Source organism: Callospermophilus lateralis, chromosome 3 (assembly GCF_048772815.1).
Source record: "Callospermophilus lateralis isolate mCalLat2 chromosome 3, mCalLat2.hap1, whole genome shotgun sequence".
NCBI classification, from domain to species: Eukaryota; Metazoa; Chordata; class Mammalia; order Rodentia; family Sciuridae; genus Callospermophilus; species Callospermophilus lateralis.
This window is the reverse complement of record NC_135307.1, coordinates 10,309,796-10,323,580: the sequence shown is the minus strand read 5'-3', so window position 1 is coordinate 10,323,580 and position 13,785 is coordinate 10,309,796. Positions and strand designations below refer to the sequence as shown.

At 43.5% G+C, this 13,785-nt stretch overlaps 1 protein-coding gene across 4 annotated transcripts in view; it reads left to right on the top strand.

The window, feature by feature from the left end:
• The window catches only part of Ak7 (adenylate kinase 7), a 63,349-nt gene extending 53,728 nt beyond the window's left edge, over positions 1-9,621 (top strand). For all 4 annotated transcript variants that reach the window (XM_076849687.2, XM_076849688.2, XM_076849686.2 and 1 more), the window contains 4 exons: positions 1,541-1,738; positions 5,434-5,654; positions 9,090-9,248; positions 9,542-9,621. In XM_076849687.2, the coding sequence (XP_076705802.2) occupies positions 1,541-1,738; positions 5,434-5,654; positions 9,090-9,248; positions 9,542-9,580 (617 nt within the window). In that variant the 3' untranslated portion in view covers positions 9,581-9,621. The remainder of the gene's footprint in view (positions 1-1,540; positions 1,739-5,433; positions 5,655-9,089; positions 9,249-9,541) is intronic.
• Positions 9,622-13,785: the final 4,164 nt, after the last annotated feature.

The following is a 13,785-nucleotide window of genomic DNA, read 5'->3' as shown; positions in this document are numbered from 1 at the left end:
TTTCCTCCTTTCCTTATCTCCTCCTCTGCCACACTCTCATCAATATTACTGGTTGGTGTCCTCTCTGTCCACACATCTGTGTTAGTTTTTCTATTGGATCCCCCACTTAGGAGCATGAGTATGGAAGTGTCTGACTCATTGGGTCTCCTGGTTGTGTCCACAGGCACTTTTGTCAATCAGGAAGTTGACCTCTTTGGAAGGCCCTCTCCATGCTCCTTTGTCCTGGCCCTGCCCTGACCTCCTCACTGCCATCTTTCCCTGGCTGCCTGCGCCCTTCTAGATGCCCCCCAGTAAGTTGCCTCTGTCTTTAGAAACTCACAACTAGCTAGCTCTGGGAGCGGGGGAATCTCTAGACCAGAGGCCCCCCAAGACATCAAAACATCATAAGATATAGAAAAATTTAAAAATGGTCAATACAGCATCCACGCTTCACGTCAGTGATGAAGGCTTTGACTCCATGACATCAGTTCTGGACACATTCTCTCCCCGGGATCAGTCCGTGGATTTCCCCACTGCCGTGAGCTCAGGTCCAGTTTCATTCCCAGCCAGTTTAAGACAGTAGGTGCTCTGAATAATTGTCTTGAGATATTGCAAAATCCTGAAGTTCTCTCTGAATCATAAAGACCTGTGATTGTGTACAAATATGTAACAACAAATCTCATCATTATGTACAACTATCATGCAAGAATAAAAAAAAATGTGGAAAAAAGGAACTTTGAAAAAAATCACCTACTGGTAAGTATATTTTATGACAGTAAAGTCCTTTGAAAATTGGGGAATCAAGTATGATACTCACTATTTGAAATATTTGATTAACTGGAAATCTTCTATCTCCCAATCACTTGGAGGAAATAAGAGATAGTATTATACATATTTTGAAATTCTTCGATTATTAACAAAGTTAGTAACTTTCTACCTAGATTCCTAACATCCTAGAACTTAAATAGATTCAATTTCCAATAAATTTATTGACAGAATTTTGATTTAAGTATTATACAAGAATTTAGGAATTTAAGTGTCTCCCTTTTCAAAATGTACTACTCATGAAAATCATGAAAACCAAATGGCCAATGATGAGCAAAACAGATGAGAACAGTAGTAGAATCTGACTATTATGGATTTGTAGGGTCCCATTCCACAGCCTTTATTTCCACTGTTAACACAGGTGGCAGCCCCAGGCCCTGTTCACACCTGTTCCTCACACACCATGGGCACACCCTCCTCTAGGCCTTCCTGATACACTTAACTTTCCCACTCTAGTGAGCTCTTAGAATGTAAGTAAATGAGGTATGAACCAGACAGAGCAGAAATCGATGATTCTCGAGCTTAGCGGGCTTCTGTGGGTAGCATGTTTTGGGGATGCACTTGGCCACCTGTGTCCTGGGACCCATGTCTGCTGGTGCTATTGTTGAGAATATCAGGAATAGCAACTTCCCTTGGGAAGCTTATTCCCCTGACCCACACTCTGATCTCACATTCACTCAACAAATACACAGCTCTGTGGTGCTGGGCCAACTCCAGAGCTTCTCCCTCTCCGCAGAATTCGTGTGTTCACTGGATGCCTCCGATGAGTTCCTGAAGGAGCGGGTGATGAACCTTCCGGAGACCGTTGTGGCGGGAACCCACTATACCCAGGACCGCTTCCTCCGGGCGCTAAGCAACTACCGGGACATCAATATTGAAGATGAGACTGTCTTAAACTATTTTGATGAAATTGAAATCCACCCAATACATATTGGTATGAAATGAACTGCAGGGGGATGTGAATGTTTAGACCCAGGACACCCCTGGCAACCGGGGTGCACGTCTGACGGGGATGGTGGGGATGAGGAGTGTGGGGTATAACCCTGGGCTGGGGCTCAGGGAGCCACAGGTGGACTGGCACTCCTCTGGGCTGTTGTTCCACCGGGGGACACTGTGGTGGCAAAGAATTATAGGAAAACATAGGGGTACATTATGAAATGGAAGCCAGATCGGCCTATTTTTTAAAAGGCGTTTTGAAGAAATGCATTCTTACTACTGGTTGCTTTGGACCCTTCCTCCAGGTTTCTTGGGGCACTGTCCTGTCCCCATTGCTTGCCAGGCAGTGGCGCTTTTCACAGACCTCAGACTCACCTTCTGTTTCCTACAACACACAGCTCAGCTCAGCACGCAGCGCTGCTCAAGAACCAGGGTCTGCATCAGCCTCCCCCACACTCCTGACCCTCACACCTCAGAGCTGTCCGGCTTCCCTTGGCTCAGCGAACCTTCAGTTTCCTTTCTAGTTTTCTGGCTGTTGATACTTCTTCTCTGGGTTTGGGGAAAACACCTGTTCCCTACCTGGCAGATAGGACACGTTTGAAACCTGGAGTACTGTTCGGCTTAGAACTAAGAGATGGTGGGGACAGAGGGCTCACTCCAGCTCTGGCTCTGTCCTCTCATCAGTGAAAGGAAAATGACCACTCTGGAGGCTTGTTATGAATGGTAGAGACGAGAGAGAAAGTGCCTGGTGCATTGACGGAGTTTGTCACTATCCATACTAAGGCATAACGGGATGCACTATTGAGAAACAGAAAAATAAGCTGGATATAGTGGCACACACCTATAGTCCCCGCAACTCAGGAGGCTGAGGCAGGAGGGTCACAAGTCTGAGGCAGCCTCAGCAACTTAGCAAGGCCCTGTCTCAAAAAGGGCTAGGGATGTAGCTCAGTGGTAAAGTGCTTCTGGTTTCAACACCCAATACTGAAAAAGAAAAAAAATATATACAAGTCTATAAAGTCTTCTTTTCTGTTTTACACCCTCAGCATTGATTGGGGTTTGCCATCGTTCCGATGTGTTTCTGCACAAGGAACACACTGTATATGTAAGAGCTACTAATATGAAAGTCAAACTATTTACCTAAAGAACTAGGAAAAAATGGTGAATTTCAGAAAAATAGTCATTGTCATCTTTTCAGTAAAGCCTAAAAAATTATTTATAGAAAGAAAGATCAGGAGAACCTGAGGAGAAACACTGAGGAGAAACCGAGGTGGGTGGAGGAAGGAATGAGTGACCGTGGTATTCCTGCCCGTCCTGTCTGTGCCCATTGCACCAAGCCTTATGTCCTCACTGACAACTGGGAGATAAAGGAAAAGCAAAGGGAGAAGCAGATCGCAGGTGTGGGCGTTGGGGGGGGGGGGGCGGAATCTGAAGGTCAGGAATGCAGGCTGGCCTCATAAGGGTCTGCAACGGGACCTGGAAAGATGCTGGGAAGCACATTCTCTGCATCTCGGGAGTCCACTTCTCTGTGGGTCTTTTGTCCATCTCTCTTTGGACCACACCCTCTGTAGACCAGTGTACTCCTCCTCCTATCTGGCCCACAGCGGACTGAGGCCACCGTTACCCTGGAGTTGCCTTGCTATATGGGAGTCGAGCCAGAGCTGGACTTGACTCTGTGTCCCAACACCACATTCCGAGACAGGCAACTTTGCTGGTTGAGGTTCAGTCAGATATCACGGGGCCCAACAGCAGCTACCCAGCTGCAAGGGTCGAGGTGGATGTTGTAGATTATTTAGCAGATCACACTCCACTAAAACGGAACCCATTAAGAAGCACTTGAGGACACTTAGTGACATCAAGGTTGTAATTACTTAGAGACATCAGGGAGTACATCTGAATTTCAGAGGTCAGGCAATGGGGAGGTGGCAGGTTGGCCTGTATTTTGCTTTTCCAGGATTTACTTCTGCTCACTCTCTAATGCACTGGCCCTTCTCCTCCCCTCTTCTAATAGAACCTGCTGTGTCTCTAGTCTAGATCAAGGTCAGGCACAGCAGCGGCTGCGGGTGAGAATGCAGCAAGCAGTTGCCAGGTGTGCAATGCCTTCCATTCTCTGCAGAAACCTCCCAGGAAAACCCAAGCATGAGCCGGACACAGTGGCACACACCTGTGATCCCAGCAACTCGGGAGGCTGAGGCAGGGGGATCGCAAGATTCTGACCAGCCTGGGAAACTTAGCATGTCCCTGTGCCAATATAAAAAATAAGGAGGACTGGGGATGTGGCTCCGTGGTTAAATGCCTCTGGGTTCAATCCCTGGTACCAAATAAAATAAAATCATATCAACAAGCCAGGCATCATGACACACAATTATAATGCCAATTACTCAGGAGGATCCCAAGTTCAAGGCCAGTTTTGGCAACTTAGTAAGACCCGGTCTCAGAATAAAAAATAAAAAGGTCTGTGGATGTAGATCAGTGGTAGAGCACCTCTGGGTTCCAATCCCAGTACTGCAAAAAGGAAGAAAGCAAAAAAGATGAAAGGAAGGGAAGAGGGGAGAGTGGGAGGAAGGAAGGGGAAGAAGGAAGTCCATTTTGGTCACAGCTGCAGAGAGTCTGGTTCATACTCCGCAGGCCTTGTTGCTTTGGGCCTGTGACAAGGCAGCATATCATGGGGGAGCCTGTGGAAGAGCCAAACTTCTGGCCTCATGGCCTGGAAGTGAAGGAGAGTCAGAGGAAGAGCCCAGAGCCCCAAACCTCCTTCAAAGGCACATCCCAGTGACCTAAGTGTCCTGGACATTGTGCTCATCAGGTCAAGCACCACTGGGAGAGCAGGAGAACTCAGGTTCGTCCATCAGTGGATCCAGATGAGCCTGTGCTCTGAGGTTCTGGGTCCCGGTACAATATTGGAGGGTTAGAATTCTTGGCCTTCAGGACCAAGGACAAAATGTTATAAGTAGTTCACAGGTGCAGAACAAAGGAAAACACCGGCGAGTGTTGTTATCGTGACTTAGACAACAGTTAATTGGCATTGTGACCTAAGATTTATACTAGCCATTAAGTGATGTAGCTACATCCCTAAAAAGTTTACAAACTAAAAACTAAAAAGTTTACTAAAGTATAAGAAGTATCTCTGGCCTTGAAAACCTGATATGTTTACATATCAAGAGAGAGTCACCAGACTCCTACAGATAGCTATTTACAACCCAATTAACCCCTGGTTAATTAGGTTCCTGAGGAGAGGCTGAGAGGGGGGCTGACCCTTTCCCCAGGCGCTGGTTCTTCATCATAATGCTCTTATAATTTCATTTTATTATCAGATCTGGCATCTCCACCACATAAGCTAGGCCCCCTCTCTTAAAGGCTCTACCTCCTGAAGTGCCACCCTGGTGACCAAACCTTTCACACACGGTCCTTTGGGGACATTCAAGATCCAAACTATAGCACAGCCCATTCCCTCATCCATCCATTCAGATCAACAATCCGACAGACCCAAGCCCAAATCCTCCTGCTTAATTTCAGAGAATCATAAGTATTCCACGGGAATAGAAATTCTCAACTGTCGTCCCCTAGAAGAGGAAACTTCAGGGTGGCGATCTGTATAATTTGCTATCACAAGCTAGTAATAAGAAAGCATATCGCTAATAGCAGTCAGGCCTAGAATATAAGTATGTGTTGGTCTCCCCTCTCCCGTATGTAAAGATGTAGGAAAACTTGAAGATGCTCAGAACAGACTTGCCATCAAACAGCTCATCAAAGAGATTGGGGAGCCTCGAAATTATGGTTTAACCGAGGAGGAAAAGGTCGAAGCTGAGCGGCGAGCTGCAGAGGAACGCCTGGCTAGGGAGGCTGCCGTGGAGGCTGAGCGTGAGCGCCTGGAGGCCATGGAGGCCGCGGAGAAGCTGGCCCGCTGGGAGGAGTGGGTGAGTGAGCATGGGGGGTGGGGGGAGAGAGGGGGTCATGGAAACACCCCAAACATGGATTTCCGTTATATGTACCATCTTAAAAAGAGATCCTCAGTCTTTTGCTTAATTAATGAGAAAAACTAGGCACTGTCAGTAGGATCAATAACATACACCTCTGTGAATGTGCTGCATTTGGCTGCGTGCTCTGACTTGGTTTGATTTTTTCTCCATTTACCCATCTAACCTAAGTGGTCAGCCTCATTTTCCAAATCACTAAGGCTGGTTAATTCTGCTTCCCAAAACAGCACTCAGATCCATCCGCACTCTCCACTTCTCCTGGAGGGTCGGTGTGTCTCATCAGAATTAGAGGGTGTCCTCTCCCGGCTCTTCCTCTCTGCCCCTGTCCATCTCCCACTGCTCCCCGCTGCACCAGGTGGTGCTTCTAACCTGCAGCTCCACCACGGGCATCGCTGTTTAAAGCTCCTCATGGGCTATCCAGCTCCGTTAGGTAAAAGTCCATTCTCCTCATTGTTAACTCACAAGGTCCTGAGTGTCCCGGGCACTTCGAATCTTTCCCAATTTCAAACTCTGCCCCAATGGTCTTCTCATACCATCTGCATGACTGACTGCCTCATCACAACTTTGCTAAAAGTTTCTTTCTAAGGAGGCTTTTTCTGGCCATCATTTGTAGAATTTCAACCTGTCCTCTTCCCACCATGTTACACACCTTTCCTACTTCTGACTTTCTTCTCTAACAATTCTATATATTTTATATGTTCAACTTGTTTCTTGCCCTTTCCTTGCACAGAATTCAAGTTACATGAGGACAGGAATCTTTGTCATCGTGTTCCACTGCTGTATTTTTCAGGGCCCAGAACAATGCCTGAGCGGCACTAAGAAAATGTTGTGAAAAGATGGAAGGAAGGCAGGCTAGAAAGAAGGAAGGAGGAGGGGAGGGAGAATGTCCTCAGCACACATCTTTGGGGGATGGATTGATTGCCTTGGCATAAATTCCTAAGGTCCGTTGGGTCAGACTAGGCAAGGTTCAAGGTTTTATTTGTTTGTTTTGTTATTTTGTTGTTGTTTTAAAAATATTTTTAGTAGTAGATGGACCTAACTTTATTTATTTATTTTTATGTAGAGTACGGAGGATCCAACCCAGTGCCTCACAAGTGCTAGGCAAGCGCCCTACCACTGAGCCCCAGCCCCAGCCCCAGCCCCAGCCCCAGCCCCAGCCCTCAAGTTTTGATACATATTTCTACACTGCCCTCCAGCAAGGGTAAACTGGTTCACACATCATCTAACAGAGGCTGTTTCCCAACACTTCCTTCAACCTGGCTTTCTCAAATTTGTTCAAACATGTCAAACTGATAAAGAGAACCAACCATGTTGTATTTGGATTCATTCTCTGATCTCTAATTTGACAACCTTTCCAACTTTGTTAGGAATTGAAGTTTCATGTTGCTCGTTGTCACTGTGTGTGTGTAGGCTGTCTTTTTCTTGTTATTTATTAGGACTCCTGATAAAGCAATATAATAGAAACAGCAATAACCTGAATTGGTCTTCCAAGACTTGCTCCAAGCATTCAAATCCCACTCTACTCTCTTTGTAGGTATGTGGCCCTTCCAGAGTTACCTTTGTACCTCAATTTCTCTATCTGTAAAATGGGGATTCAGGCCTAGAGATGTGACTCACAGTGGTAGAGTGCTCACTAGCATTATAAAGCCCTGGATTTTATCTAAGTGCTATAAAAATAAATAAAAATGATAAATGAATAATGGGGAACAATGATAGCACCTACTTCATAAAGTTGTACCTGATTAAAACATTAATTAAGGGGCTAGGGTTGTGGCTCAGTGGTAGAGCACTTGCCTAGCATGTGTGAGGCACTGGGTTTTATCTTCAACACCACATGAAAATAAATAAGTAAAATAAAGGTATTGTGTTCATCTACAACTAAAAAATATTAAAAAAAACATTAATTAACATAAAGCACACAATGCCTGGCCAATAGTGTGCAGTTACATAAACTCTTTAAAATAGCCTAGCTTTTTATAATGTGCTACAAATATTTTTTCTGAATTAATCACCTACCTTTTAATATTATTTATGGCGTTTTCTCTGGCCAAACAATTTTTTTTTGATCACTCTCAAGGTAAAGTCATAACTGATATTTTTGCCTGAAAAGAGATGCTTCTCAGCAAGACAGCAAACCCAGATACCCAAACTGGGAAGTCAGGCATCATAGCACACATCTAGTTCCTTGTAGCCTGGGAGATGTTACCCCCGCACCCACCCACCCCACTTTTTTTTGTACCAGGGATTGAACCCAGGGATACCTAACCACTGAACTACATGCCCAGGCCTTTTTAAAAATGCTACTTTATTTTTTAATTTTAAAGAGAGAGTGTGGGGGGGAGAGAGTTTTTAATATGTATTTTTTAGTTATTGGCAGACACAACATCTTTGTTTGTATGTGGTGCTGAGGATCGAACCCAGGCCGCATGCATGCCAGGCGAGTGTGCTACTGCTTGAGCCACATCCCCAGCCCTAAAATGCTACTTTATTTTGAGACAGAGTCTCACTAAGTTGCTTTAGGGCCTCACTAAGTTGTTGAGGCTGACTTTGAATTCATGATCCTCCTGCCTCAGCCTCCCAGGCTACAAGGAACACAGATGTGTGCTATGATGCCTGACTTCCCAGTTTGGGTATCTGGGTTTGCTGTCTTGCTGAGAAGCATCTCTTTTCAGGCAAAAATATCAGTTATGACTTTACCTTAAGAGTGACCAAAAAAAAAAAGCCAAAAACAAAAACCCCAAAACTTCAAAATGGCCTAAAGAAAGTTTATGAGTTCTTGTAACAGAACAGTCCAGGCTTCAGGTGAGACCTGATTTGGTGGCTCAGATAATTCACCCAGGAGCTGCGGTCTCCCTCTCTGCTCTGCCTTCCATGATTGGCTTCATTCTAAAGTCCACCTGATGGGCCTACCCTTAACTAATGCCCTTGGGCAGAAGACACCTAGCCCAATAGGCTTAAGTCTTGCCAAAACCAAAACAACAGGCCCCAAAGGCAGGAGTTTTCAAAGGAAATCTGGAGTTGTTATCCCTAGAGAGGGGGACCATACTTCGCACTGAGCAGGGATAGCACGGTCACTGTACTAATCCCTATGGACTCCCCAGTAGCACTCCTGTGATTTTGCTCTCTATTTCCTCCCCTGGGCAACTAGAAATTATTTTCGTATCAGAAAGGATCCATCTTTTGATTTTCTAAATGACGAGACAGTTGTGATCACGTCATTTATGTCTTTTCTCTGCTGACTGAACATGTCATCTTTATCATAAGGTGGTAACATTTTTAGCATTATCCAGTTCTAATGCAGTGGGGGGGGGTTGTGTAGAGGTTCTACTGTTTCTGACTGTGCATTTCCCCCTCCTCCAAACATTCTATTCTTAGAATAAGCGACTAGAGGAAGTAAAACGGGAAGAAAGAGAACTGCTGGAGGCTCAGTCTGTTCCCCTGAGGAACTACTTAATGACCTATGTGATGCCAACCCTCATGCAGGGGCTGAATGAGTGTTGTAAAGTCAGACCCGATGATCCTGTGGATTTTCTAGTAAGAGGTTTAATTTTTTAAAATATCAGTCTCAAAATAAGATTTGCATGAAATTTAATGGAAAACATCTGAATAGAGAAATTGTGGGTCTGGTTATTTGAGAAATAGCTTAAAATTCACAGTATACAAGAACATCCAATCCCTACTTATTCTTATGTAATAGAATTTTATTATTCATTTGGAAGTAAATAATTTACATACTTTTATTTTAAAAATTATAAGCATTAATGGTACAAATATATAACTATTAATAAATATCTTATAAATTGTTGACTTTTCTTTTTTAATTGTAGGCAGAATATCTCTTCAAGAACAATGCTGAAACGCAGTAAAACTTCAAAGATCTTGTAACATGCAACCCTACAGAGCTAGAGATCAACTTAACACTGTAATTTGAAAAAACTGCTTTTAGAAATGCTTTCTTAGTTTTTGAAAATTCTTTCTTTTTCTGTAACCAAATATTTTATAGTAGAATCATTATAAAAAGCTAAATGACAATGAGTGAATGACTATTTCATTAAAAATATAATTGAAAAATAAATTGATAAGGCATCTGTGCATAGCCTATGAGATCAATGCTGATTTAATATTTCATTATTAGGTCAGTTCCAAATATTCTGTATATTCATGCCCATAGTAATTTAATTTACAGCACAAAGAAAATCACTAGCAGGTTCACTAATGATTTCACACAACTTGTTAACTTAGTACCAGGTCCCAGTACCAATGGTTAGAAATGAAAATAAATAGAACAGTTGTTGAGTCTTAGTAAGTCAGATAAGATTGGCTTCTGTAAGGCTGCTTCTGAGTTCAGGATTAGAATTCTTATCTGATGAATCAGAGAACTGTAAACCTTGTGGTGGAAAAAATCCATGTTGCACAAAGAATAATACTGATGATATATGTGATAATTAGAAAGTTGCCAAATATTTTTTGACAAATTAACTTTATAATATAGGCTTAAGCTCACAATTTTTCCCCCAGCTCTGAAACCCCCTTAAAAGTCCTAGATTTGCCTTAAATAAGAAATTACTTTAATTATATATTTTTTCATAATGTAACCTGAATATAACTACATTTTTAAAATGATATAGACTATATGTCTGTGTGTACATATATCATTGTTGTTTATTTTTCTGTGGCACTGGAGATCAAAACTAGCGCCTCATGCATGCCAGGCAAATGCTTTACCACTGAGCCACATCCCCAGCCCTTCACATTTTTTTTTCTTAAATCATGGTTGTGTTAATCAACTTTTCTTTAAATTAATTTTTATTGTTGGTTGTTCAAAACATTACATAGTTCTTGATGTATCATATTTCACACTTGATTCAAGTGGGATATGAACTCCCATTTTTACCCCGTCAACTTTTCATTTCTGTGACAAAAACAAAAAACAAACAAACAAACAAACAAACAAACAAACAAAAACTGACAAGAACAACTTAGAGGAGAAAAAGTTTAGTTTGACACCAGTTTCAAAGGTGTCAGCACATGGCCCTCAGCTAACTATTGCTCAAGGCCCACGGTGAGGCAGAAGGTCATGGCAGAGGGCACTGCAGAGGAAGGCTGCCCAACTTTTGGCAGCCAGGAAGTTGGGGGTGGGGAGGGAAGAAGGGTCAGGGGTAACTAGAGTCCAAGGCCACACCTCCAGTGACCTACTTCTCCAGCCAGTATTCATCTGCCTGCAGTCGCCACTCAGTAGTCCTTTCGGCTATCAATGGGTTAACCTAGTAAATAACCCACAGCTGAGGTTAGAACCCTAGTCATTGCCTAAAGCCCCCTTTCAGAAGCTTGCTGCTTGGGATCATTCTGTCAACACATGAACTTTTCAAGAGATATTTCCAACCATAACACATAGTAAAATACACATAACACGTGCCATTGTAAACATCTTTAAGTGTATGTTCAGTACCTAAAGTGTGAGAACATTTACAGTGCTGTGCCCCCACCACCATGATCTAGCTAAGTGACATCATATTGTACCTAAGAATGTTCTCTTTTTCTCCCCACCGTTATTCTTCGTGTGAGTGTGTGTGTGTGTGTGTGTGTGTGTGTGTGTGCGCGCGCGTGCTGGGGACTGAACCTAGGGCCTTGTACATGTTAAACATGCATTCTACCACTGAGTTACATCCCAACCCTGTAACTAAGCATCTTTTCATGGGCTTGGTGGCCATTTGGATATTATCCTTTGGAAAAAATTAATGTTCAAGTCTTTGCCCACTTTATTTTGGGTAGTCTTTTGTTGTTGTTGAACCCAAAGTTGCCGGTTCAACTTTCAAAACATACCCTGAGCCAGGCATGGTGGCAATGCCTGTAATCTCAGCGGCTTGGGAGGCTGAGACAAAAGTATTTTGAGGTCAAAGCCAGCCTCATCAACAGTGAAGTGCTAAGCACCTCAGTGAGACCCTGTGTCTAAATAAAATGCAAAATAGGGTGGGGAAGTGGAAGAGTGGTTGAGCGCCCCTGAGTTCAATCCCCGGTACCAAAAAAAACAACTACAAAAATAAAAACCCTGAATCTGTTTCTCATCCCCCCAGCACTACCTCCCCTGGTGCAGGGCAGCATGGTTTCTCCCCTGGATTGCTGCTGTACCACCCCACCCCCCTACCCCGTTTCTTTCTGTGACTCCTCCTAGCTTCTCAGCCAGAGGCATCTTAATAAAACAGAAGTCAGAGCAGCTCGAAGGCCCCTGCCTTCCTATCTCACTTGGAGTTAGAGGCAAAGTCCTGAGCTGGGCCTGGGAGGTTCTGTTCAATCTGACCCATGTGACCTCGCTGTCCCCCTCACTTGGCTCCTCAAGCCATGCTCACTGTTGGTGCCTTTGCCGGGGATACTCTGCCCACACACATGTATGGCTTGGTCTCATTTCATCCATGTTCAGCTCAAATATCACCTGCTGAGAGAGACCTCCCCACAGGGACCTTCCAATGATACCCCACTCTGTTCCTTTTCTCAGCTCCCATTTGACATGATTTTTATATCTATGTATTTATTTTCCATTTCCCTCATTAAAATATAGGCTCTATGAAAGCAAGGATTTTGTTTTTCTGTATCTCTAGAAATTGGAAGAAAACATAGCATAAATATTAATCAGTGAATGAAAATTATTTAATTGATAGGTAACTAATTCACAAACACCTGTATGTTTATAGATGTATAACTAATTCAAGCCTCTAGTCCTCCAACAAAGTTTCCATTTCCATTTCCATCTGGCTGTGATGGGACACTTAAGTAATAAGGTCACCAAGAGGCCACATTATGTGGCACTAATATTGGCAAATTCATGATGGAGCTAGCTCTCAGTCATGCCATGGTGGTACCTGCTTGCCTGAAGTCCAAGTCACAGGAGTTCAAGGCCAGCCTGGGCAACACAGCAAGACCATCTGAAAAAACAAAAAAGTAAAAGAAAAGAGAGAGAGGGAGAGACAGACAGACAGACACCCACGTACCCTGGATGCTCACCTGTCTTACTGATTTACTGGGAGATCAGGAATGACAACAGAGCACCACCTATTTACACTGAGAAACAACTGGTAGGAGGCAGATTCCTACACCCACTTCACCAATACCTTCTCTTCCTGGAAGCGCACTCTTTGAGAAGCCCAATGATTAGAGCTGCTTGGGAATACAAAGCCAGTTTGCCTCTCTAGCTTGATAAACACATCCTTGCCACCCTGCTGTGGTCCCATCCTTCCTGACAAAGTGCACTTTCCCAGCCTTTGTTTAGGTAGGCAGTGATCCTTTTTACCTCTGTGACTCCTCTTGACATACTCCCTCTCTATGTTAATATATTCACTCTTTCAGGCCTTGTAACTTAGGGGCATTTATTCTCTTAAAGAGAACTTTTCATGTTTCCGGACTGATCCCTTAAATGACATTTTATAACTAAGCTCTCTGAAGGCAATCCATATGTTTTCCCCCTAGTATCTGAGCAGGTCAGCCTGTCACTGCCAAGTGTCCTCTCTTTCTACCTATGATTTGGACAGGCATACTCCCGTATTACTTAAAAGAGTTGGTATCACAATAAATAGCTAGGGACAAGCTAAGGAATACGTTATAAGACCTCTTACTGAAAACTGCAAAGCATAGCTGATAGTAATTAAATGTGAAATAAATAGAAAATGGAAGGATAAACTATGTTGATGACTTGTAAGCTCAGTTTCAATTCTTCCCCTGAATGTCAATGCAATCCTAATCAAAATCCCAGCACCCACCTTTCTTTCTGCCTTCCTCCCTTCCTTCTTTGTTTCCTTCCTTCCATTTATTTATTTATTTGGTGATAAGGGTTGAACCCAGGAGTGCTCTACCACTAAGCTGCATCCCTAGCCCTTTTTTTTTTTTTGTTTTGAGACACAGTTTCACAGTTGCTGAGGGCTTCACTAAGTTGCTGAGGCTGGCCTGGAACTGTGATCCTCCTGCCTCATCCTTCCGAGTTGCTGGGATTATAGGCGTACACCACTGTGCTCAGCTATTTCTTCCTTTTTTATGCTGTGTATAGAAATTTCTAATCTGACTCTAATATGCATATGGTAAT